The 22,999-nt window shown below is 47.9% G+C and overlaps 1 protein-coding gene across 2 annotated transcripts in view; it reads right to left on the bottom strand.

The window, feature by feature from the left end:
* SLC2A5 (solute carrier family 2 member 5) overlaps window positions 1-22,999 on the bottom strand; it is a 28,746-nt gene that overhangs the window by 3,067 nt on the left and 2,680 nt on the right. Inside the window, exons 1-5 of one of the 2 annotated variants that reach the window (XM_045546215.1) lie at window positions 15,670-16,146; window positions 10,133-10,231; window positions 9,382-9,542; window positions 5,468-5,592; window positions 1,996-2,148 (exon numbers count right to left, since the gene is read on the bottom strand). In XM_045546215.1, the coding sequence (XP_045402171.1) occupies window positions 1,996-2,148; window positions 5,468-5,592; window positions 9,382-9,542; window positions 10,133-10,231; window positions 15,670-15,702 (571 nt within the window). In that variant the 5' untranslated portion in view covers window positions 15,703-16,146. Of the gene's footprint in view, window positions 1-1,995; window positions 2,149-5,467; window positions 5,593-9,381; window positions 9,543-10,132; window positions 10,232-15,669; window positions 16,147-22,999 lie in introns of those variants that run through there. The other variant, XM_045546213.1, reaches the window with a different exon arrangement.

Here is a 22,999-nt window from a genome sequence, read left to right as displayed (position 1 = left end):
CACTCTCTGCCCCGTGACCCCTGTCCCGACACAGCCTCCGTGAGGGCAGAGACTTGTCTTTCTCACCCTGGACCCCGGCACCTAGAGCAGCGCCTGACGCATAACGGACACTCAGGAACACAGCACGGCTGAGTGGTGAATGACCACCGCACACCCACCAGGTGGACAACATGGAGAAGTCCGACACTAGCAACGTGGGCAAAGGGGAAGTCTCCACATGTCACTGAGCAGGCAGGTGGTGTCCTTTAGAGCTATGAACCACAACCCCCAGGAGCAGACCAGTACTGGTCTGTGGCTTGTTAGGAACCAGGCCTCACAGCAGGAGGTGAGCAGCAAGAGACGCTTCATCTGCATTTACAGCCGCTCCCCATCGCTGGCATCACAGCATAAGCTCCGCCTCCTGTCAGAACAGCAGCGGCATTAGATTCTCACAGGAGCGTGAACCCTGCTGTAAACTGCACACGCAGGGATCTAGGCTGTGGCTCCTTATGGGAATCCAATGCCTGATGGTCTGAGTGGAGCTGAGGCGGTGATGCTAGTGCTGGGGAGCGGCTGCAAATACAGATCATCGTTAGCAGAGAGGTCTGACTGCACAATAAATGTGATGCGCTTGAATCATCCCAAAACCATCCCCACCCCACCCTGCACCCCTGTCTGTGGAAAAACTGTCTTCCATGAAACTGGTCCCTGGTGCCAAAAAGGTTGGGGACCGCTGCATTAGAGGACAGTCTGGCAGGGGCTGAGGAGCTGGGCACACTCCCTGCTATGCCCAGAGATGCTTGTGTTTGGGCCACCAGGACACCTGAGTGGAATGGTCACAGCAGCACTGATTATAGAAACGAACACCAGAGACAACGCAGACGAGCACAGCACTCCACGCAGCAGAGTGGTACGGAGGTCGTGGGGTGCTCACAAAAGGGAATTCGACACTGCAGCGAAAGCCAAGCCAGCCACTACACGGACGCATCTCACGCACGTCATGTGGCATGTGCTAATCTACAGCGAGATTCCATTACACAGAGTTCAGCAATGGGTAAAATTAACCCCATCACTGCCAAAGGTGAGACTGGAGGCAAAAGCAAGGAAATGACTCACAGCACAGAGCTGCACACGCACAGGGCTCTGAGTCCCGCTGGGGACGCTCCCTGCGACCCCGTCGGGAATCTAGCTTATTCACTTCTGGTCCCTGCATCTAACGAGGGTGTGGCACTTCAGTGCAGGTGCCCTGAATGTGTGCAAGCATGATGGAAAAACACGGACCCAGGCCTGAGCTGCGGGGCTTGTATCCTAATGAGACCTTGGACATGTTCCCCAGTCCCTCTGTGACCCAGGGCTTGCATCTGTGAAGTGGGTGCCATGACAGCACGAATCAATAAAGTCCTGGCACCTGGCTCGTGGTAAGCACTTTATCTGTCATGGCTGGTGTGATGGTTTCCCCGTCAGAGGTTTGAGACCCAAGACAAAGAAAGGTGAGGTCACATAAAACAATGCCAGGTACGAGTTCCTGTGAGCCTACTATGTGCCGGGCCCCGGGCTCTCCTGGGAAGGGTGCAGGCAGAGTCTGGGCTGTACTGACCGCCTCACCCACGGGGGCAGCTTGCCCTGACTCCTGGTGCTTCCCTTTCTGGTCTGTGCAGTGGGACAGTCGCAGCCCGGGGCAGCAGTGTTGCTGGAGGTTCCTATGAACTGTGCCAGGGATGCCCCAAGCTCAGAGCCTGGCACACTGGGGGCTGTCACTACTATGCCATGGACTTCTGTGCAGCCACTGAGCAGGCCAAGAGAAGCTGAATCACTTAAGGCCACCTCATCCCTCTCCTGAGAGGGATTAGAGAACACTGGCCAAGCTGTCCCTGCCTTGTGCCACTGTGGGCTCAGGGCAGTGTGGGGCCCCCAAGGACAGCCAGCCTATCAGAGAGAAGAGACCAGCCCGGAGGAACGTCCCGCCCCGCGGCAGTGGCTTTGGACCAAGAGGAGGCCCGAGGGTCCTGAACCCACCTTCTTCACTTGCAAGGAGATTCCGGAGACCAAAGATCTGGGCCACGAGGATGCCGACGGTGATGAAGAGCTGCGGCACCACCCCGAGAGCCCCCCGCAGGTTTTTAGGGGCCAGCTCTCCCAGGTACATGGGGACAACATTGGAAGACAAACCTGGGAGGGTCGAAAGAAAAACACCATCGGGACAAATTAGTCTGGCAGGAACAAGTTGTGTCTTCAAATGTATTTATTCTTCCTTAGCAATCACATTATTTGGGCCAGAACTCTCTCAAGACTGCAAATGCCTCTTTTAATTCTTACCCCTTCATGCCTCCAGGGAAGAGAAAACGGACCAAAGAAGCCCATTAACAGGGGTCCTTGGGGCCACACCGGGGCCCCCCGGGGCACAGGCCAGCCAGACCTCAGGTCCTCCCTCCCGCCTGGCCTGTGTCTCAGGAGAAGCCCAACTGTGGTCCACACACTCGCTCCTTTCTTGCTCCCTGGGGAAATCTGTTAATAAAAGGCCAAGGAGCCTGTCCACAGCCATACCTCGTAGGAATAGTACACGGTACGACAAGCTAATGCAGAGATGCCTTTGTACGCATTGAAGGACAAGCTATGTTTATCAATAAACATTAAAAATTTCAACATTTATTGTGGCATATCTGCATTTCTGGGATTTTTATAATACCTGGACTACTTCTGAACAACTTGTAAATTTTCCCATCATACTGGAATCTGACCCCCTTAAGAATAGGTGGAATTTAATTTTACAGACTCCGAAGTATTTGCATGTATATTGTCCCATTCAGTTCTCCAAAAAGCACACGGAGAACCTGGGGGTCTCCGAGCAAGCGCAGAGGGGTTGTTACCAGATACACGGCAGTACACCTAGTCTCAGGCCAAGCTGAGGTTCAGAAAGACGTGGGGGCCCGAGAGGGAGGCTCCAGCCACACAGGGAGACTGCAGGGGACAGAGTGCAGGCTGGGGGTGGGGGTTTGACAACACTGAGATAGGAGGTACCAAAGGCCGGGTTTTCTGGCTTGGCAATTCTGCCCAAGGACGTCTCTGCTTAGTATTAAAAGAGACAGCACAGTTCCTTAATACCAATTTTTTCCCTATTTTCAGAGCAAAGAGGGGCAGTGTCTAAAGCAGCCCTTAGTATGTCTGGCGGGTGGGAGGCCTGTGCCCGAGGGGCTGCAGGGGAAGGGCAATGTCTTCTGGAAGCTGAGACCCTGGGGTGCCAGCTTAGTCCTAGGCACGTAACGTCGCTTCTTCATGGCATGTGCGCCTTACCTTGATCAAGGACATAAGTAAAGAGGCAAACCTCGGGAGGTTTGTGAAGAGGCGGGATTGCCTTTATGTTGGTGGAAAGCAATCTCTACTTCGACTTAAAGATGACTACCGAGCTCCCCAGCCAGCTGGTTCTGACGCTAGAGTCACAGCACAGTGGCTTTTCAAGTTTAAATTCCTTCGAGCCAGTGAATACCCTCAGTTTTCTGGCCAAGAAGTTGACTAATAACAGACCAGTGAACTGTGAACCCTAGACATCCGTCCAAGTCATCTTTGTGCCCCCGTCAGAGCAGCTGCTCGCTTCAGTGGGAGGGTGGCCTGCATGGCCCACGTTAGTGTGGGCGGTTTTAACAGGAGCGTCTACGTCGTGGGGCTTGGTGATCCGCCCTAGTGACTTTCAGGACTGACCGCCCAGTGGACTTTGCACCCAATGGCTCGTGTTCTCAAAGCACAATCTGAGAACCTGGGGGCTCCTGAGGAGTTTTAAGGGGTCTGTGAGATCAAAACTATTTCCAAATATACCTGAGATGTTTTTCACCCTTTTCATTTGTGTTCTCTTACAAGCTTACGGTGGAGTTTTCCAGAAGCCACCTGCCAGGTGATGTCACAACTGACTGAACACAGAAGCTGGTCTGCGGATCCAGCTGCCTTCCATCAAGTTAGACATTAAAGAGATTTGCAAAAATGTAATGGGCTTATTTTGTAAAATGAATTACTACATCTCTCGGTTGCCACTTCTAATGTGGTACCTGTTGATTGATGTAACCCACGTGTGCGGCTCTTTGGAGCCCACATCATTTTCAGTGTGCGAAATTCTGAGAACTGGAAGGCACACTTACCTAAGAGCAAAGGTTAGGGTTTCTAACTGTGATTTGTTATCTCCTGGAGCCTGAGATTCCTCTGTGGCAACTAATTCTGAATTGTTGGTGGTCAGTAGAAGTGCCTGGACCTGCTCACCGCTGACAACTTTTAGGCATCATCCATTTTTCAAAAACCTGAGCCCCCTGCAGGGAAAATTGGAAGGCAGAGCCCCTCTGTGGGAAAGCCCAGCACTACGTGCAGTTTGGGGCCCACCAGCTCCCCTTGCAATGACTGGGTCTCCATTCAGGAAACACGTTCTCTTCTTGTTCTCACTTCTCCATTGCTGCCAATTAACGCCAGCTGAGGGGTTTGCAGACATCTGTTTGTCCCCCCAATCCCTGCATTTGGAAGGAGCACATGAGGGTTCCTTGGCAATGCTGGGAAACCTTGGCTGGAGGGAGGCAGGTGAGGTGCCCCAGGTGCCAATTTCAGCAGGTGCTCACTCCCGGGTGCCCAGCCTGCACTTGTGGGCCCTGAGGGTTTGCACCCTAGATGCCTCTGTGTCTGGCCCTGGGAAACACTGTCTACTGACACCAACTCTGGGGAAAGCCACGAGTGTGGCTTTAACCTCCTCTCTCTTCAGTTTAAATTGATCATGGGAGAGTTTTCTAAAACCACCGCAGTGCAGCCTGGGCGGTAGGTTTGGAAGCCAGCTCCACAGAGCGTTGGGTGAGACATCAGGCAAGTGGTTACCCTCCTCAGCAGGTGGGCATTTAAGGAATGGGTGTTCTCTTGAAAGCCCTCTGCAAACTTTAAATTGTCCTACAACATTTGAGCAGTTGCTATTGTTAACACCTTTGTGGTAGAGGGATTCATGTATTAGATTGTTTCTCAAGCTTTTTTAACCACGACCCACAGTAAAAAACAGAAATGCGTTTTACATTGCAACCTAGTTGTCCCATACATATACAGATAATAACTGAAATAAAAGTTTCAAAAGACAATACATATGACACAGTCTATTATTCTATTTTTAAAAAGAAAACGCTGCTCGCTAACAGATGCTGCCACCCACTAACTGGTCTCGACCTGCCGTCTGAAGTCTTGCACTTTAGAAAATACTGAGATAAAGGATTGGATTGGAAGGACCCTTCCCAATTTAAGATTTTGTATTTCAGTCTTTCAAAGAACAGCTTTCTTTGCAGAAAACCTCACACTAAAGATCTGCCTACTGGCTGCCATGTGGATTAACGTAGGGGCTCAAACACCCTTTTCCCAGCAGAGGTATAGGAGCAGCTGGAATCTAGGTGCTCCAGAGACCCAGACTGGCTCAGGCCCCGGGCGGCCGCTCCTCCTGGGTGATCCTAACAGAATGGCAGTACAGCGGGACACTGTTTACCTGCACATATTCCCACCAGAAGTCTGGAAACAATTATAAGCTCAAATGACTTCGCGACTTTGCTGCATCCCATTAAGATGGCAGGCACGATGGAAAATATGTTGTTGAACAGTAAGGTCCCTTTTCTGCAGAGGACAAAATATCAGTTAGTTCGGCTTAAGGATTCACTCATTCATTCAACAGAGGTTCGCGGAGTGTTTACTCTGTGCAGGCCCCACCAGTCACAGCAGTGGGCTTCAGTGCTGTGCGTTTAGTACTCTGGGACCTGAGACTGATACAGGTCAAATGAAGTGGGAATATTTCTTGCGTGGGAGCAAGTTAAAATGACCACAGTCCAGAGGGCAATTGTGGTGAGGATGGAGGGGAAGGGATCCACATTCAAATATAGTTAAAAGAGTTTTTTACTTGGCTCAGCCAAAAGGCTGAGAAGCGATTGTCACTACAAGGTTTTTTAAATCATAAGCTAATTCATAATTTTAATGTAATCTTGAAACCCAAACCCAAAATTGTCCTGGGTAAAGACATTAGAAGAAGAAAAAAAGCATGGGCCAGTCTCACTTATGGCAACACAGATGCAAAAATCCTAAATGAAATATTAGCAGATTGAATTCAACAGTACATACAAAAATCTTTCAATGTATTTCACCATATTAAAGATCATACTGGGGAAAAATGCAGGATTAGCTCAATGGAAGTAGCAAAAGAAGTCAATAAAATTTAATACTACTATGATTTTTTTTAAAAAGCAGCCTTAACAAACTACAAATAGAGGAACTTCTTTAAGCTGATAAAGGGAATCTATTAAAAACCTATGACAAACATCACACTTAAAACTTAAAAAGCACTCCCATTTAAGTCAGAAACAAGCCCAGAGGTGGACTTGGGCCCTGGAGATCCCATCACAGCCAGGCAACTTCTCTGGAGGGATCCCCAAACGCTGCCCTACCAAGCAAAACGCATGAAAAAACCCCATATGCAAACAGCACTGCTTCTGAGAATAGAATTGGAGACTATAACATGGTTAAAATGATTACTGTCATAAAACAAGGAATCAAAGTGGTGCTATATTGGAAAACCGACACTATCTGATTTCAAGACTTACTATAAAGCTACAATAATCAGGACAGTCTGGTGAATGGACAGACAGTGGAACAGAACAGACAGCCCAACAACGGACCCACAGAAATGTAGCTAACTGGTCTTTGACAAAGGAGCAAAGGAAATACAATGGAGAAAAGATAAACTTTTCAACAAATGGGGCTGGAAAAACTGGACATCCACATGCAGAAAAATGAATCTAGACACAGACATTATACCCTTCACAGATATTAACTCAAAATGGATCACAGATCTAAACACAAAATGCAAAACTATAAAAATCTTAAAAGATAGCATAGGAAAAAATCTAGATGGCTGTGCATCTGGCGATGACTTTTTTAGGTACAACACCAAAGGCACAATTCATGAAAGAAAGAATTGATACTTAAGATGAAAATAATATAGAATATTTGAAAATATAAAAATAAGGCTGCGTTAGGTGGGTCACGCCTGTAGTCCTAGCTACTCGGGAGACTGAGGCGGGAGGATTGATTAAGCCCAGTAGTTTTGGACTCTGAAAATTCTTATACAAAAAAAAAAAAAAAAGCCCAGGAGTTTAAGGCTGCAGTGAGCTATGACGATTCCACTGCACTCTAGCCTGAGTGACAGAGAAAGGGAAGTTGGGTAACAGTCTTAATAACTGACAAAATATAATCTGGGACAAAAATGTAGAACACAAAGGTTTTATATGCATTATAAAGAGGTAAAAGAAACAGTAACAAAGATATATCATCATAAACATAGAGGGTTCCAACATAGCCTCAAAATATATATAGTATCAAATGAATGTATTAAAAGTCAATTTTATTACCAAAAAGGGAAAGAATTGATAAGCTGGTCTTCATTAAAATCAAAAATATCTGCTCTGTGAAAGACACTGTTAAGAGAATGAAAAGACAGCCACAGACTGGGAGAAAATATTTGCAAGAGACATATTTTATCTAAAATATACAAAGCTGGACATAGTGGCTCATGCCTATAATCCTGGCACTTTGGGAGGCTGGGGTGGGAGGACAGTTTGAGGCCAGGAGTTCAAGATCAGCCTTGGCAACATAGTAAGACCTTTTCTCTACAAAAAATTTAAAAAAAAAAATTAGCTGTGTGTGGTGGTGCGTGTTCCTGTAGTCCCAGCTACTCAGGAGGCTGAGGTGGGAGGATCGCTTGAGCCCAGAAGTTGGAGGTCACAGGGAGCTACGACTGCACCAGTGCGCTCCAGCCTGGACAACAGAACGAGAGCCTGTCTATAGAAAAATAAAATAAAATATAGAAAAAACTCTTAAAACTCAGTAAGAAAAAAACCCGATAGACACTTCACCAAGGTCTACAGATGGGAAATAGGCATAGGAAAAGATGCACCCCAAGATATGTCAACAGGGAAATGCAAATTAAAACAAGGGGATGCCACCTATCAGAATAGCTGAAACCCAGAATACTGACAATACCAAATGCTGGAGCAACAGGAATTCTCATGCACTGCTGATGGAAATGCAAAATGACACACCCACTTTGGAAAACAGTGTGGCCCCTCCCTGGCTGGCTGCACCCAGGCACGGACACACAGCAAGTCCTCCAAAAAGTGGAAAGAAAGCTCCAGCTTGTTCACAAACGGGAAAACTCAACATGGTGAGGACTTCAGTTTTCCTCAAGTCAATTTATAAATTCAGAGCAATTCCAATCAGAATCCCCTTTTCAGGGATTTTGAGAAACTGATTTAAAAATTCATTCAATAAAAATTTAAATGGAAGAGTAAAGGAACAGGAATAACTAACATATTTGAAGGCAATGGACTTTCCACTTGGAAAAAATTAAATTAGCTCTCTCTCATCATTCAGTATATACAATAAAATTCCAAATCTGGGAAAAACAAAATTGTAAAATTAACTTTAAAAGTATAGAAGCATATCCTTAAGACTCCAGGTAAGGAAAGTTGTCTTAAAACACAAAAAGCAAAAACCATAAATTTGACCACTTGAAATATTAAAATTTTTGCATAAAAATATATTATATGTATGATTAAAAAATAAAGCAATATATTGTGAAGGTATTTGCCCCAAAATAACAGAAGTACAGTATAGAGTTTACTTGCACATGCTTAGAAGCAAATTTCACTTCTAAGCATGTGCAAGTAACGTTTACAATTCTGCTTATGAGCAAGTTGCTCTGTAATGTCCACAGAATTTACACTAGGAAGTGTCATACCTTAAGAAAATTTTTGGAATAAAATACAGAATTTCTCGTATTTCTAAACTTTAGGCTCAACTTTGCATATTACCTGGTCCCAAGGTTAAAGAGAGCAGGAAAGAAGATCATTGTGTTAGTTTTTGTCAAGAGTTCAAGAACACTCTATTGACAAATAGTAGGACTACAAAAAGAAAAAAAAAAGAACACTCTAGATCATGATCTATGCTGTGACCAACACCTTGGCCAAACCTTTCAGTGTCTGAGAATTAATTTGTAAAGGCAGAAAAGTCAAGGAAGGAACTCATTTCTGGTTTTGGTAAGGAAAATATCTTCAAGGAGAAACAGCAGTGAGTGCCGAAGTGAGTCCTGGGTCTTGGTAAGGCACGTGTGGCTCTTTCCGCATCTGCCTGAGAGCCAGGGGATCTGCGGCCGCCCCGGCTTCTAACCCCTGAGACTTTCCCTCAGTCCCCAAACACTTTGTCAATGTCTGGTCTTCTTTTTATGACCCCGTTAGATAATAAATATGACCACAGTTGTTGGTTATTACGCTAGCATCACAATGAAGATTTCAATTTTAGGTCTACATTTAAATCTCTGATGAGTTTCAGGGAGTTAAAAATTTCACTTTCCCTCACCTGCCAAGTTTATTCACCAGGGGGCCAACCAGGAGGGATCCGACGAAGCCTCCAAAGGGAAACATGGACACAGTTACAGACCACAGCAACGTCAAGGAGTAGCTTTCCATGTATCCACCGGTTCTGTCATAGTAGGTGTCATTGTAAAACTGTTTCATGTACTAGGGAACAAAGCAAAACAGGACGCTAAGATAACTTGATCTCGCTTTGCAGAAAGAGCAATGCAAGCTGTCAGGCCACCCAATGGGATGACCTGGGCACATAAAGATCAGCGTTGCTAAGTAGGGGAATAGGAGTCAGGATGAAGCTTTGGGAGCAGCAGGTTGGCCATAGCACCCACGGGGAGGGCTGGGAGGCCTCAGATTGGCAAACCGCCCAGCGCGTTTCTCAACCGGAGAAGAATGACTCCAATCTTCCTGTTGGCTGGGTGGTCCCTGCTCCCTCCTGACTCTTACAGCAACTTCAAGGCCACAGAAGGTCAGAGCCCTCTCCTGGAGTCTTGCTCACCATGTGTCCAGCCGGACGTGTCCTGGGTGCTCTGCAGCAGAAGCTGAAGTCTGGGGACCTGGTTTATCCCAAGGGCCCTGTGCCTGCAATGAACGTGTCTCCCTCTCCCTTCACCCCAACATCCACCATGTGCACTCACTGTGTACACAGCCCCGTGCTGGCCGGCCACACCTGGCCACAGGCTGCTCCAAACCTCCCTCCCTGTTTATTCAGGAGCTGAATCTCACTCACCATAGTAACCTACCTCTGCTGGGGAGTTGACAGCGGCCACGTTGTACCCATACTGGAAGGACGACCCAAAGGCAGCTATCAGGGTTGCCAGGGCAAGCACAAGTGTCAGCCTCTGCAGAGAGATTATGGCTTTGGTCAGGAAGCAGCCCCAGGGGTCCAGGGACCTCCCACTTTACTTCAAAGTCTTGTAGGAAGATCTGTAGTCTTTCAGGGACTCCCTACCCATCTTGGGTTCTTCAACCATGGCAAGTTTGACATTTGGGATCTGACAACTCCTTGTTGTGGGCAGCCATCCTGCGCCTTGCAGGATGTTTGCAGCACCCCTGGCGGCTACTCACTGGATGCCACTAGCATCCCTCTCCCCACTTGTGACAACCCAAATGTCTCTGGATTTTGCTAATGTCCCCTTGTGGGGAATTGCCCTCAGTTGAGAAACACAGGGTCAGAAAATAATGGAAACCGACCACTCCAGTACTCCATATAATGCTTTAAGTGCTTCCGTGACATCCTGCTACATGGCTGTATTCGCTAACTGTGGCAAATGGACTCAGGCACGGTCTCAATGGTACACTCCCCAACAAGTCAAAGAGAAAAAAAATCTTAAAAATTTTAATTATTTAGAGCCACTGACAAATCTCCTCTAGCCCCTGCACCTTTGCTATGAGAGGTAGAAGACACACTGAAAAAATATTTGAATATAGATCTCTGGGGACTCTTAAACAATCTGTGACATTAGTAATATCCTCCTTGAACAAGAGGGAATTTGTTAGTAAAGTAATGAAAAGAGGGAGAAAAATAGGCCCAGAAAGGGCTTTGCCCTTAGAATCTGCACATCTCATTTGGGATTTGCCCACTGCCGCTTTCTAGCTTAACTGCTACGCTCTTCAGTTCCTTCATCTCCAAAGTGGACAGTCACACTTGGTCACAGAGTTATTGAAGGATTGAGTATGAACTATGAACACGTCCAGCCGTCGAGCTGGATCTGCTGCAGGGGGAGAGCTTGGGGAGCTGCTCGCCGAGTCTTCCGTCGAAGCCCCTTCGTTCACCCCTCTGACCGAGACCTCCTTTCACATGGGCCAAGTCCTCACGCTCAACCCTTCCGGGCGCCTCCAGTGCCAAGCTGGGGTCTTCACGTCTTCCTCTGGGCACTGTCCCACCGCAGCTAAGAGGGTCTCTTGAGAGAGGCAAGTGAGGAGGCAGGACAGGAGAGAAACAGTGGTCCTTCCTGCCCTGTGGCACTCGGGAGGATGGAGGTGACCTCAGCAGAGTGGCCCCTGCACGGAGCCCCAGGTGAGAGCAGCCCCCCGACACGACGGTAGCCATGTAGCGGGGATGGATATGTTCAACCAGCTGGACTGTGACTATCATTTCACAATGTATATGCATATCAAAACATCATGTTGTACACACTTTGTGTACATATACAGTTTTTATATGTCAATGATATCTCAAAAAAGCTGCTAAAAAAAGAGCAAAAACACAAGTGAAGCTTAACCCTTCTTTGACTGCGACATTCTTCTCCTTCCATCAAATGAATTAGCAAATGGTTAATTCGTTAACAATTCATTAATTAACTTATTAATGAATGAGCAGGTGGCTGATTCAGCAGGATGTTCCTGGTGAGGAAGATGATGGCCTCAGAGGCAGCCCGCGGAGGGGCAGCGTACTCCGGCTTTGGTCTCTCTCTCGGGGCCGCAGGGGAGCAGGTGACAGTGCACAGTGGGGAAGGCAGGTTCCACACTCCCCCATGATGTAGGACATGGTAGACTTGGCTCCCCTCCCACTGATTTGCTCTGGGTATTCATTCATTCACTCTCCATTCATTCAACATAATTGAGCACCCAGTGTGAGCCACGCATTGTTCTAAGTGCTGGGGATACAGAGGTGAACAAAACAGACAAAAACCCTCCCCTACAGCTGTTTTATGGCTTGATTTTGTGAGAAAGACAGAACAAACAAAAGTAAGAGAGAGAGAGAAAGATAGAAAATGTTGATTAGAAAGTTCTCTAATTCTCCTCCCAGTAAGACGAAAATGGAACAGGTTTTGTTCATACAGCCAAGTGCAACTCCTGACCACTCTCTCAGTATTCTCGTTTGTTGTTTTAACTTCCCAGGATGGGGAAAAGGAGAATTTGGTGCTGGGCTGGGTCAGTGCATGAGGGGGAGGACGGGGCTGAGGAGGATGCGCAGGTCTCTGGCCAGTTTGCTAAAATGAGACGCCCTCGCGCTTCCCCAGACCTGAGCCGCAGGGGCTCCTCTCAGGCCAAGGGGAGTGGTCCTGACCCTGAGCTGTGCTTTGGGGAGAAACCAGGAACCTCACCCTCCTGCCCTCAGTAAACCGGCTTCCTACTCATAATGCAGAGAATGTTTTGAGACTTTAGTAACTCAACCACCTTGAGAAAGAAAAGAAACCTTTTATCGGAGGAACGCAAGCCCCTTTAAATGATCAGGCCTGGAGAAGCGCTGAAATGTGACAGCAGTCACGTCCCACTCCCCCCTCGAGCTCAGAAACCCACCTGCTCTGTGGGCTCTGGACTGAGTGTCACCGCCAAGTAGCCATACGCTCACCTTCCAGAGCCACACTGGACCCCGTAACTCACACCCTGCAGTTCGACAACACAGAGCCAATCACGGATCAGTGTTACTCCCGTGAACCAGTGCGAATGCCTGACGGACTACTTTAGTCATCGCCCCCTCTCCTGATTTGTCTTTTTCTTAAAAAACTTGAGCCTCTCCTTCCCAGTGTTTCCCAGGCTTCAATCCTCAACTTCGGCCCAGATAAACTCTGCACTGATTTGGCCTTCGCTCCTTTCTTTAGCTTGGCGACCCTCAGTGCTGAGCTTCCGGCAGGTGTAACGCAAGGAACCGGGACAGGAAGCCCCACCCGGCCATGCCCCTTGGGAACCTGCCTCTCAGTTTCTGCCCTCAGAGAGACATTCTGTTCCAGACTTTTCCTCATCAGGGATCTCGGGTCAGAATGCCAGTATCCCTGGAAAGATGAGCTCTTACGAATTTGTAACACTTTAAGTCACTTTATCACACGACTGAACTCAAAGTTTCACAAACAGGCAGTGAGGGCAGAGAGGAGAGATAAACATCACAACATTTTAGAGCTAGAGGTGTCTTAGAGGCCAGCGGTAGGCCCTTGTCTTGTCGCTGGGGTGGTTTAGAGCACAGCTCTGGAGCCCAGGGCTGTGTGGCCTTGTGCAACTTACTGGACTTCTCTGTGCTTCAGTTCCTTCGCTTTTTAAAAGGGGGATAATGATACGTCCTTCCTCATAGGACCGATGTGAGGAATGAATGAATTCATACATGCAGAACACCCAGAGCCACACTAGGGCTGTAGTAAATGCTTCACACGGGCTAATTAATCAATCAATTAATACGAAGGCATATCAGTGAGGACCCAGAAAGCACAGAGGGGAAGTTACTTGCTCCTGGACACTAAGCTGTTGGTGATGGAGACACTCCACAAAAGCATGTATTTTCATTTTCCAAAGCACTTTGGCATCTTTTTTGTGGGCAGGGGTGGGGGGAGAGGCTTTATTCAACACCTTTTATGTGGTTGTAGAATGCTTTGTTGTCTTTTTATTTTTTCCCAACCCACTTTTTTTTCTTTCAGGCCAAAAGTCTCTTTTCCTGTTAGAAAGTCCCTGATGCGCATCTGACAGATACTGTTTTTTTCTCTCTATATGAGAAAAGCAAAGGCCAGTGAGGCCACGGTCACGCAGCCATCAAGGGACAGAGGGATAAGGGGCTGGGCCCTCCCCACTGCCCGGCACCCTCCTCACCAGACCGTGCAGCCTTAGCAGCCTCCGCACGCCCCTCCTTTCTCCCCGGCTCCTAAATCCCATCAGCTTCACTTAATGATTCCCCAGATTCCCACAAGCCACCGGACAGTTTTGTTTTGAAGTCTCCTGAGAAGTCCTCGTGTGCCCTGGCTGCCTTCCCAAGGGGCAGGCTGCCTTCGGGAAGGGGAAGCTCATCTCCGGTTTCACCCGGCCTGGCCCGGGAGAAGGCGCCCCTCCCCGAGAGCCGAGGGGCAGGCGGCTTGGATCAGCCGCATCCTTGCAGATGGCCATTTGAATCATTTCCTTTCATAACAGAATCGCTCATTTTCAGGGCTCGCCACACGTGGGCATTTCCTTTCCTTTCTGCAGCTGCACCGGGGGGCATGGTGGTCAGTGCCTTTCTCTCTGGCACAGGCCAGACCGGGACCTCCAAAACACCTAAGTGTCAGCATCTCAGTTTCTTTTCTCTGAAGTAGAGCTGATAACACTTAATCTAACACTTTCTTAGTTGTGAGACTCAAACAAGATAATCCAAGTGAAGGTGCTCAGTAAGTCCTAAGGCAGTGGATTCCGCCCTCTAGGGGACATTTGGCGGTCACACCTGGGGAAGGTGCTACTGGCATCTAGTGGGTAGAGGCCAGGGATGCTGCTAAACATCTACAATGTGCAGGACAGCCCCCCCAGCCGAGAATTATCCAGCGCCAAATGTCGTCAACAGTGTCGAGGTGGAGAAATCCGGCTCTAAAGGGTGATGGTGAAGCAAGATTCACAGGAGAATTCACCATGCGCTAGGCACTCCGCAGGCATTATTCCATTTAATTGTGCCAGCACTCAGTGAGGTGTTATGGCTATTATTCCCACTCTGCAGACGAGAAAACTGAGGCACAGAAGAGTTAAAGAAGTTGTCCAAGTTCTGTAGCTAGAATAGGACGGAGCAGGAATGAATCCTAGGGGCTTCTACCTCCCAGACCCGCTCTTAACCTGTGCCCTATGGAGCATGTTTCCAATCTGCCTGTGGCCTGGGTCTCACGTCCATGCCTGAATAAGGACTGTTTTGCACAAATGTGTACTACTCTTCCCCCATTCCAAATATGAGCCAATGCTATCAGGATGCATAAAGTGTTAATAAACCTTTTAAAGCGTCCATAAATCCATGTTACTTTTCTGTCATTATGCATTTTCCTCAACCTAGAGCATCTAAAAAGTAAACTGCAATTATATGGTGGGAAAGTCACAGAAATCTTTGGTCTCTAAAAAAGGGTAGCCTCATCATCTAAAAGGTAGGGAACCTCTGTGACAGATTCAAACTGAATTAAAACCTAGCAACCCCTTTTCTGAGTTTATCTTGTTTTCATGCAACTCAGCTATGTTACTTGCTGAAAAGTTTAATGCTCTGAAGCCAAAACCAAAACAAAACAAAGCAAATCTGTCCAAATGTCTAAGGATTTTGTAACCAAACACATTTGGTTGAAGTTGGGACAAATTAACAATTTGAGTCTCTTCAGTTCGGTTACAGGCACTGCTTTTAAAGGATGTTCCAGTAGAATGATTCCCAAAGAGCACTTGTCTCTAAACCTCTCCTCTCCTCTCTGTACAAGCCCAGCTGCTAGGTGGACTGAGGGGCAGGTCCCCCAAAACGATCCCCCCAGCACAGAGCTCCCTCTGCAACACCAGGAGCCCCCAGGGACTCTCCAGGAAGGCTGCACAGGCCCTGGCAGTTGGGGCTGCTCTTGGCTCCTTCACTGGGCAACACACTCACCCCTTCCTTCTTGAACTGATCCTGCTGCTCCATCTTTGCTCTGGAAGAGCAGAGTGCTGCTTGCCTCCTTCTAGCCAAAGTAACAAACGCACTGGATGGAGAGAGAAGACATTCTGGGTGCACTTTGGCCACGCAGAATAACAGCCAATCGCATTTTTATAGCCAGTCCAAGTCAGAATAACCCTTTCAGGAACCTCGTCTTCCTTTCACTTCTGCTTTTAAATTAAAAGTCTGGGGTTTGGCTAAGCAAGTGGGTGCCCCCTGGAGACTGCAGGCACGGCCCCGTCCTGATTGGAACAGTCTGCGGCATTTCCTCATTGCTGAAGTCTCCACCCGACAGGCTCGTGGTGAGTGAGTGGAAGGGTTATTTCTGACAGCAACACGTGGAAAGCAACAGCTGTCACTGACCCCACCACACTAGGTAACACCAGGGCAACAGACGGGGTCACCAGAGACTTCTCAGAGGCTGTCCCTGCCAGGAGGGCTGCAGTCAGATCTCTCTAGTGGGGACTCAGCTTTTGCCCAAATAACTGTGTAACTGGGAGAGTTTCTTACTTTCCTTTTTAAGGAACTCGGGGTGGCTAGAGATGCTATTTTCTGTGTCTATTCATCACTGCTGGGAAGTCAGTAAATACTACCTCGAGCTCCTTGGAGAAAGTGAGTCACAGCTGCTGGTCTGGGTCCCGCCGGCTCAGGGCCAAGCCACTGCCAGCCGCCTGATCTCGGCACATGTTCAGCTGCCCCGGGGCACACGAGGTCAAGTGGCCAAAATCCAGAGCAACATCACACAAGTTCCACACGTTTTCATCTTTATAGGACACACTCCCTGTTTTATTTGCTGTGGCACCAGTCCAGTTAATTTAGTGATTCAGTCGTCTCATTCATCTTTAAACAGTTCCTGGGAGCTCACTACGTGTCGGGCACTGTTCTTGGCAATGGCAGCAAACTCCAGAATCATGACCGGGGCTCCTCAGTGTGGGAGACAGTGAGGATGGGAGTGCACCAGCCTCTGTGTGTGTGCCAGGGGGCGGGGGTCGTCCGCATTCACAAGGGGGGACTGAGCATTTCCTTTCCCCAGCTTCACTTACTGTCATGTTTCTTGTGTCACTGCCCTAACACAATGATTTGCAAACCAGGTGTAGCAAGACCAGAAGTTTCCAACTATTTCAAAGACTTTGAAAAAGTCTCCAAAGAAAATGCACTTTAATGGGGGGGGGGTGTAGGTCAACTATTGGGGGTGAAGAAAGGGTACAGGTTGTGCAATCAATCAAAAAGTAATGTCCACAGTTTGCAATCAGCCTTGCCAAGTGCAGAGAAATCAAGAGACCCACTTCTTGGCCCAGATCCCCTACTTCTCCCTGCCTTTGGGTGATGAAAACTGCGGGGTCCGTAGCGGACGCCCCCTCCCAGCCCCTGCCTCGACTTCCCGGATGCAGGTCTCGGGGAGAGTGGTCGGGTCCACAGGCCTGGAGGTGGGGACCCTCGCGCAGGTGGGGGTTGCAGTACGTCACGAGCGTCATGAGCACAGCCATGGCGTCACCAAGGCTCACCCAGTTTTCGGGGCCTCAGCCCTGGGGGCCGCAGAGCGCGTGGCGAGGAGGCGGCCCTGGTGCGGGGCCCTCTGCCTAGCGGGTCTGCTGCTCCGGGGGACCTGGGGGTCCCGGCGGGCCTGGAACAGCTCCCACCTGGGGCCTCTGTGTCCTCCGCCCGGGCTTCCCCTCTCAGGCCGCCCTTGGGCCGGTCCGGGTCCTTTGGGCTCCACACGGACCTGGGGGCTCGTTGGACGGTGGGGAGCCGCCCAGTGTTGGGGGCAGCCACCATCCCTGCCGGGGTCCTTCCTGGCTTGGATCCCTGAGCCTCCGGGTTCCTCCCCACAAGCCGACCCGAGGTGTGTGGCCCAGGCTCGCCCACTGCAGGTGACCTTTGTTTTGGTTTTCAGGGCTTCCGTGTTTATGTGCCACCCACCAGAGCTGACCACCGGTGTCAACAGCAATGGCAGATTCTGGCGCTGAGCCTCACAGCCCTGCCCTGTCCTGCCCTATTTCTGCAGCCTCTGGACTAGGAAGGGAACCTGCCCATTGAAGCCTATTTTCCCTGTGGAGTCTTACATGACAATAATAAACTGATTAACCCAAGCACTTTTTGGCTAATTAAAGATAGCAGGCTGGGGTGTGTCTTAGGAGCACGTACATTTCCAAGAAACTGATGTTTTGAAACCACTTCTGATGAAAGCCAAAAAGTCGCTTTAAAAGGAAAAGCAGTTACAGGGCCATCACTGGGTGCTGACAGGCCCTTCCCCATCCTACAGTTTGATTCGTCATGGGGAAATGACATTAGGATTTTGTCATTGACGGCAAAAAGGACTGGAAGAGAGCCAATTCTCCTCCTCCTCCTCTGAGGGCAACGGCTTTGGTCCTCTTAACCTCTCACATTAGATTGTGTTTGAATGTGGAAAGTGCTTGGCCAAGAGATCCCAATTCTAAGATCATTACCACTAACACAAAATGTAAACATTAGTGTCAGCACACAATCTTAGAACGCTTATCAGAATCTGGAAACAGTGGTTATTCTGGAACGTGAGATTATGGATAATTAATTTTAGCATATATTTATATTTCCATTTACTGAGCCTCCTGCTGTACGAGGGGAGATACAATAGGGTGCAAAAATAGTCTTGGCCTTGTGGGACTTAGACTCTAGTTGGGGAAACAGAGGACTTAGACTCTAGCTGGGGAAACAGAATTTAGTCAAATAAGTGTGAACTAAAAATGTTAAGGCTCACCCCCCACCAGCTGACTGAATGGACCCCCTCATGGCCAAAGGAATACCCTAAAACTAAATTGCCTGCCAGGAGAAGGGAGGTCAGACATGCCTTATCAGGCCCCCTCCCTTCTTGGGGACGTTCTTTGTAACCCATTAACAGGCCTAACGGGATGCAAGACAAACCTGCAGGTCCTCAATTTACACAACAAATATATGTCCTGTGGCTTATCTCTAATAAACAGCTCCTATGTTAAACATTCCAAGCCTTTAGACAAAGCTTCAAGTCTTTAACCAATTACAAGTCAAAGAATCTTTAAACCCACCTATAACCTGAAGCACCGGCTTCCAGATGGCCCACCTTTTTGGGCCAAGCCAATGTAAGCCTCCCACGTGTTGATTTATGCCTTTACCTGTAACCCCGGTCTCCCTGAAATGTATAAAACCGAACTGTAACCCAGCCACACTGAGTCCACATGCTCAAGGTCTCTTGGGAGTGGCTCCGGGTCATGGTCCTCAAATATGGCTCAGAGTAAATCTCTTTAAAATTATTTTACAGAGTTTGGCTTTTTTTCCCATTGACTTAAGTACAATGATGAATTTTTTACTATAAAAGGGCTCTAGAGGTGTGGTGGGGAAGGAGAGGCTGGAGCTGCTCAGGGAAGCCTTCCCTGCAAAAGTGACCTTGAGGTGAGATTGGGAGGAAGGATGAACAGAGCTTAACAAGGCAAGGGAGGGTGGGGATGGGTGGCAGAGAGCTTCCAGATAGGGGACAGTACGTGCCAAGGCCCTGTGGTAGAAGAGTGTGGCCAAAGGGCACAAAGAGTGGAAGAGGTGGGAGAAGGATGCTAGGAAGGTGGGCAGGGCCAGACTATATTTAGCACTTGCAGACCATGTGGAGGAGCTTGCTTTTTGTTCTAGGAGCGTAGAGAAAGCTTTAAGAGTTTGGGAGAGATCATGTTTGTGTTTTTAAAGTTCACTCTGGCTGCCCAGGGGGGGACTGATGAGGGGACAAGAGACCACTGGATTTGGCAATGGGGTGAGAGAGGTGGAAGTTTTTTGCTGTAGACCAGGTGAGAGACCAGGGCAACATGGACCAGCGTGGTGGTAAGGATGAGAGAAGTAGATACATTTGGGAGTTTTTAGGATGTAAAATTGACAAAACTTGGTGATCGACAGGGGATAGGGGAGGGGAAATAGCGTTTCTGTTACTGTTGTAATAACAAAACAGGAAATAAAAACTATCTTTCTAAAAGTAAAGCTTTTCTGCCGGGCACGGTGGTTCACGCCTGTAATTCTAGCACTCTGGGAAGCCAAGGAGGGAGGATCGCTCAAGGTCAGGAGTTGGAGACCAGCCTGAGCAAGAGCGAGACCCCATCTCTACTAAAAATAGAAAGAGATTAGCTGGACAACTAAAAATATATAGAAAAAATTAGCCAGGCATGGTGGCACATGCCTGTAGTCCCAGCTACTCGGGAGGCTGAGGCAGGAGGATCGCTTGAGCCCAGGAGTTTGAGGTTGCTGTGAGCTAGGCTGACACCACAGCACTCTAGCCTGGGCAACAGAGTGAGACTCTTGTCTCAAAATAAATAAATAAATAAATAAATAAAAGTAAAGCTTTTCAGAATTAAAAATAAATGTTTTATATAAGAGAAATTTCACTGGGACATAAAATGTTGGATTAGCACCGCACCACAAAGCAGGCTGGCAAACCGCTGGGCTGTTCTGAGAGCACACAGTGATGCCAGGACTTCAGTCAGTGCTGATCTCACCTCTGCTAGGAATGTTCTGGAATTTTAAAGTTTTGCCTCCAGCCTCTACTGTATAGACTGCCAGTGTCTCCCTGTCCCCATCCACAAATCCAATTGATCAGCCCCCCTTCCACAGTGATAGAATTGTGGACAGGCCTGGGCTGCCCAAAATAAAGGCACTTCCCCATCACCCTTGCACTTGGTACAGAGATATGACAAAGTTCTGTCTAATGCAATGCATGCAAAAATGCCATATAGTGGCTTCCAGAAACCTTTCTTCTTTGTCCCTTTCTCCATCCTGCTGCCTGGAATGTGGATGCCATCAGCTTGGGTCACGAGATTTAAGCCACACAGGACAGAGCAACAAGATAGAAGGAGCATGGGTCCCTTACCCTGTGGAGCACCTACCAGCTCCAGATCTCCTGCCTGGACTTAGTAGGAAAGAAAAATAATCCTCCGTTTGTTTTCTATTGCTTGTGGCTGAACCTAATTCTCACCGATAAAACCATTAAACACATGCCCAAAAGTCTGGACAGAAAACAGGAAGATACGCTGTCAAAGCCTCTGGTTGTGCAAATGCCTTGGTATGAGCTTCTGTGCCCTGAATTAGCTCCTTCGCAGTTGAACAGGGCATGCTGTGTTGTCTGAATAATGCAGAAAGTGTGTTTGTGTGCTTAACAGTGTGAGGTGGTCAGGGGTGAGCATTCAGTCAATGATTCAATGAAAGAGCGAGTATTAGCAACATATGAAGACCTTCCAGAGAAAATGCTACAAATTCTGCAGAAAGACTCCAGGGCTGGCTTAGAGGTTTCCAAACTTTCCATAATCTTAAAGTAACTGGTGGAGTTAGGAGAGTTGAAGATATTTTCATATGTATGGTTTGCTTTAGTTGATTATAACCTGAATCAGATTTTAAATTTTGATGTCTTAAAAGAGAGAGCATGACCCCTGTGCTGCTGGGCTGCCGGCACGAATGCTGGTGAGATTGAGCTCTGCTGCTGTGTTGATCAGGACTGCAGTTGGTTGTGTTTGCATTCAGATTAAAAAATTGCATAGTACGCAAATGGTCTGTCAACCCTATTTTCCCTTAAACCCTGTTATTTTTATGTGCCACGTGGCAGAACGTGAGGTTCTTTAGGAACACGTACATCACATTATAGCAGAGATGCCTGTATGTGCCTCTGAGGGCACAAAGAGGTTGTTAACAAGTTGCGGTGCATATACGGCCTACTTGATTGGAGGGGGCAGGAAGGGAGGAAATAGCTCTCTGTCAGCCCCATTTGTCGACCCAAAGGAAGAAACTGAGGCAAAGTTAATATAAGTATACAGTTTACTTAGGCCAAGTTTGAGGACTGTAACCCAGGAGCACAGATTCAAGCTGCCCGGAATATATGCTCTGATTAGCTGCGGCTCTAAGTGGGCTTTAATAGGAAAAACCAGGAGACCAGTTTCTAAGTTGTTTGCCAAGAATCTGCATTAAAACAACCTCAGTTATTGATTGGCTATACATTGTTCTTTGTATCACAAATCCCAGGAACGTGATGGGTGAGGTAGCTGGTTAGGATCAAAATGCCTTCAAACAATTGTCTGGGTGGAGGGTCGCGACCTAAGTCCAACACTCTCGTGTCCCTGGGCTTAATAAACTTTGCGTGCCTCACATAGCTGGGCTGCTCTGGGCTGTTTTTTCTCTTCTCACATTCCAGGTTTAGATAAGGAAGGAATAATTAACAGGTTCCAGAGTGGATCCAGCTATCCAACTGTACCCTTCACACGGGCAGGGCTCCTTGTCTGGGGAAGGGAAAAGGGGTGTCCAGTCGGTTGACACAAGACCTCCCACACCCAATGTCCACACACACTGTCTCCCTCCCCCAAGCCCTCTGTGAGAAGCCTTCTCCCACCCAGGCATGCCACCTGGCCCACATGAGCAGAGAGGAGGGAGGACTTGTGCCCCTTCCCAATCAGTCCATCCCACACTCTGTCCTCACTTGAGCTCCCGTCCAATCCTCTATCAGATGTCCCCAAGGCAGGGAGGCTGCCGATCACGCTCTGACACACCTGATGGGTAAACCTCCAAGACACGACAAGGTTCCTACGTTTTCTTACCAAGAAGAGAATTTGACCTCATCTATCAGACAGTGCATGTTCACAGAAGGGCGTGTTCCTGGGTGAGCACGGACAGAAGGCGTGAGAGCAAGGGCATCACGTAGATTCTTGGGACCCAAGCAGTTTGTTAGTTACACATTACCCCGGGTGGATACCTGTCTTTTTTAAAACTTCATTATTAGTTTTAAAAATTGCAACTAAAAAACCCCAAACATAACATAAAAACTTACCATTTTAACCATTTAAAAATGTCCAATTCAATAGTGATAAATGTATTCACATTGTTATGAAATGGATCTCCAGAAATTTTCATCTTGCAAAACTGAAACTCCCCATTAAACAACTTCCCCTTTCTCCTCTCTGCAGCGCCAAGCAACCACCATTCTACTTTGTTTCTATGAGTTTGATCACTTCAGATGCCTTGTATAAGTGGAATCATGTAGTATCTGTCTTTTTGTGACTTACTTAGGACTTATAGCATAATGTCTTCAGGGTTCATTCAAATTATAACACATGGCAAGATATCCTTCCTTTGTAAGACGGAATAGTAGTCCACTGTGTGTATATACATTTGTTTATCTATTCATCTGTTGATGGACACTTGGGTTGCTTCTACCTTTTGTCTGATTGTGACTAACACTGCAATGAACATGGGTGTACAAGCACCTCACTGAGACCTTGCTTTCAATTCTTTTGGATATACACCCAGAAGTGGG

This window comes from Lemur catta, chromosome 3 (genome assembly GCF_020740605.2).
Source record: "Lemur catta isolate mLemCat1 chromosome 3, mLemCat1.pri, whole genome shotgun sequence".
Lineage (NCBI taxonomy): Eukaryota > Metazoa > Chordata > Mammalia > Primates > Lemuridae > Lemur > Lemur catta.
The sequence above is the reverse complement of the archived record's forward strand: the minus strand, read 5'-3'. Positions and strand labels throughout refer to the sequence as shown.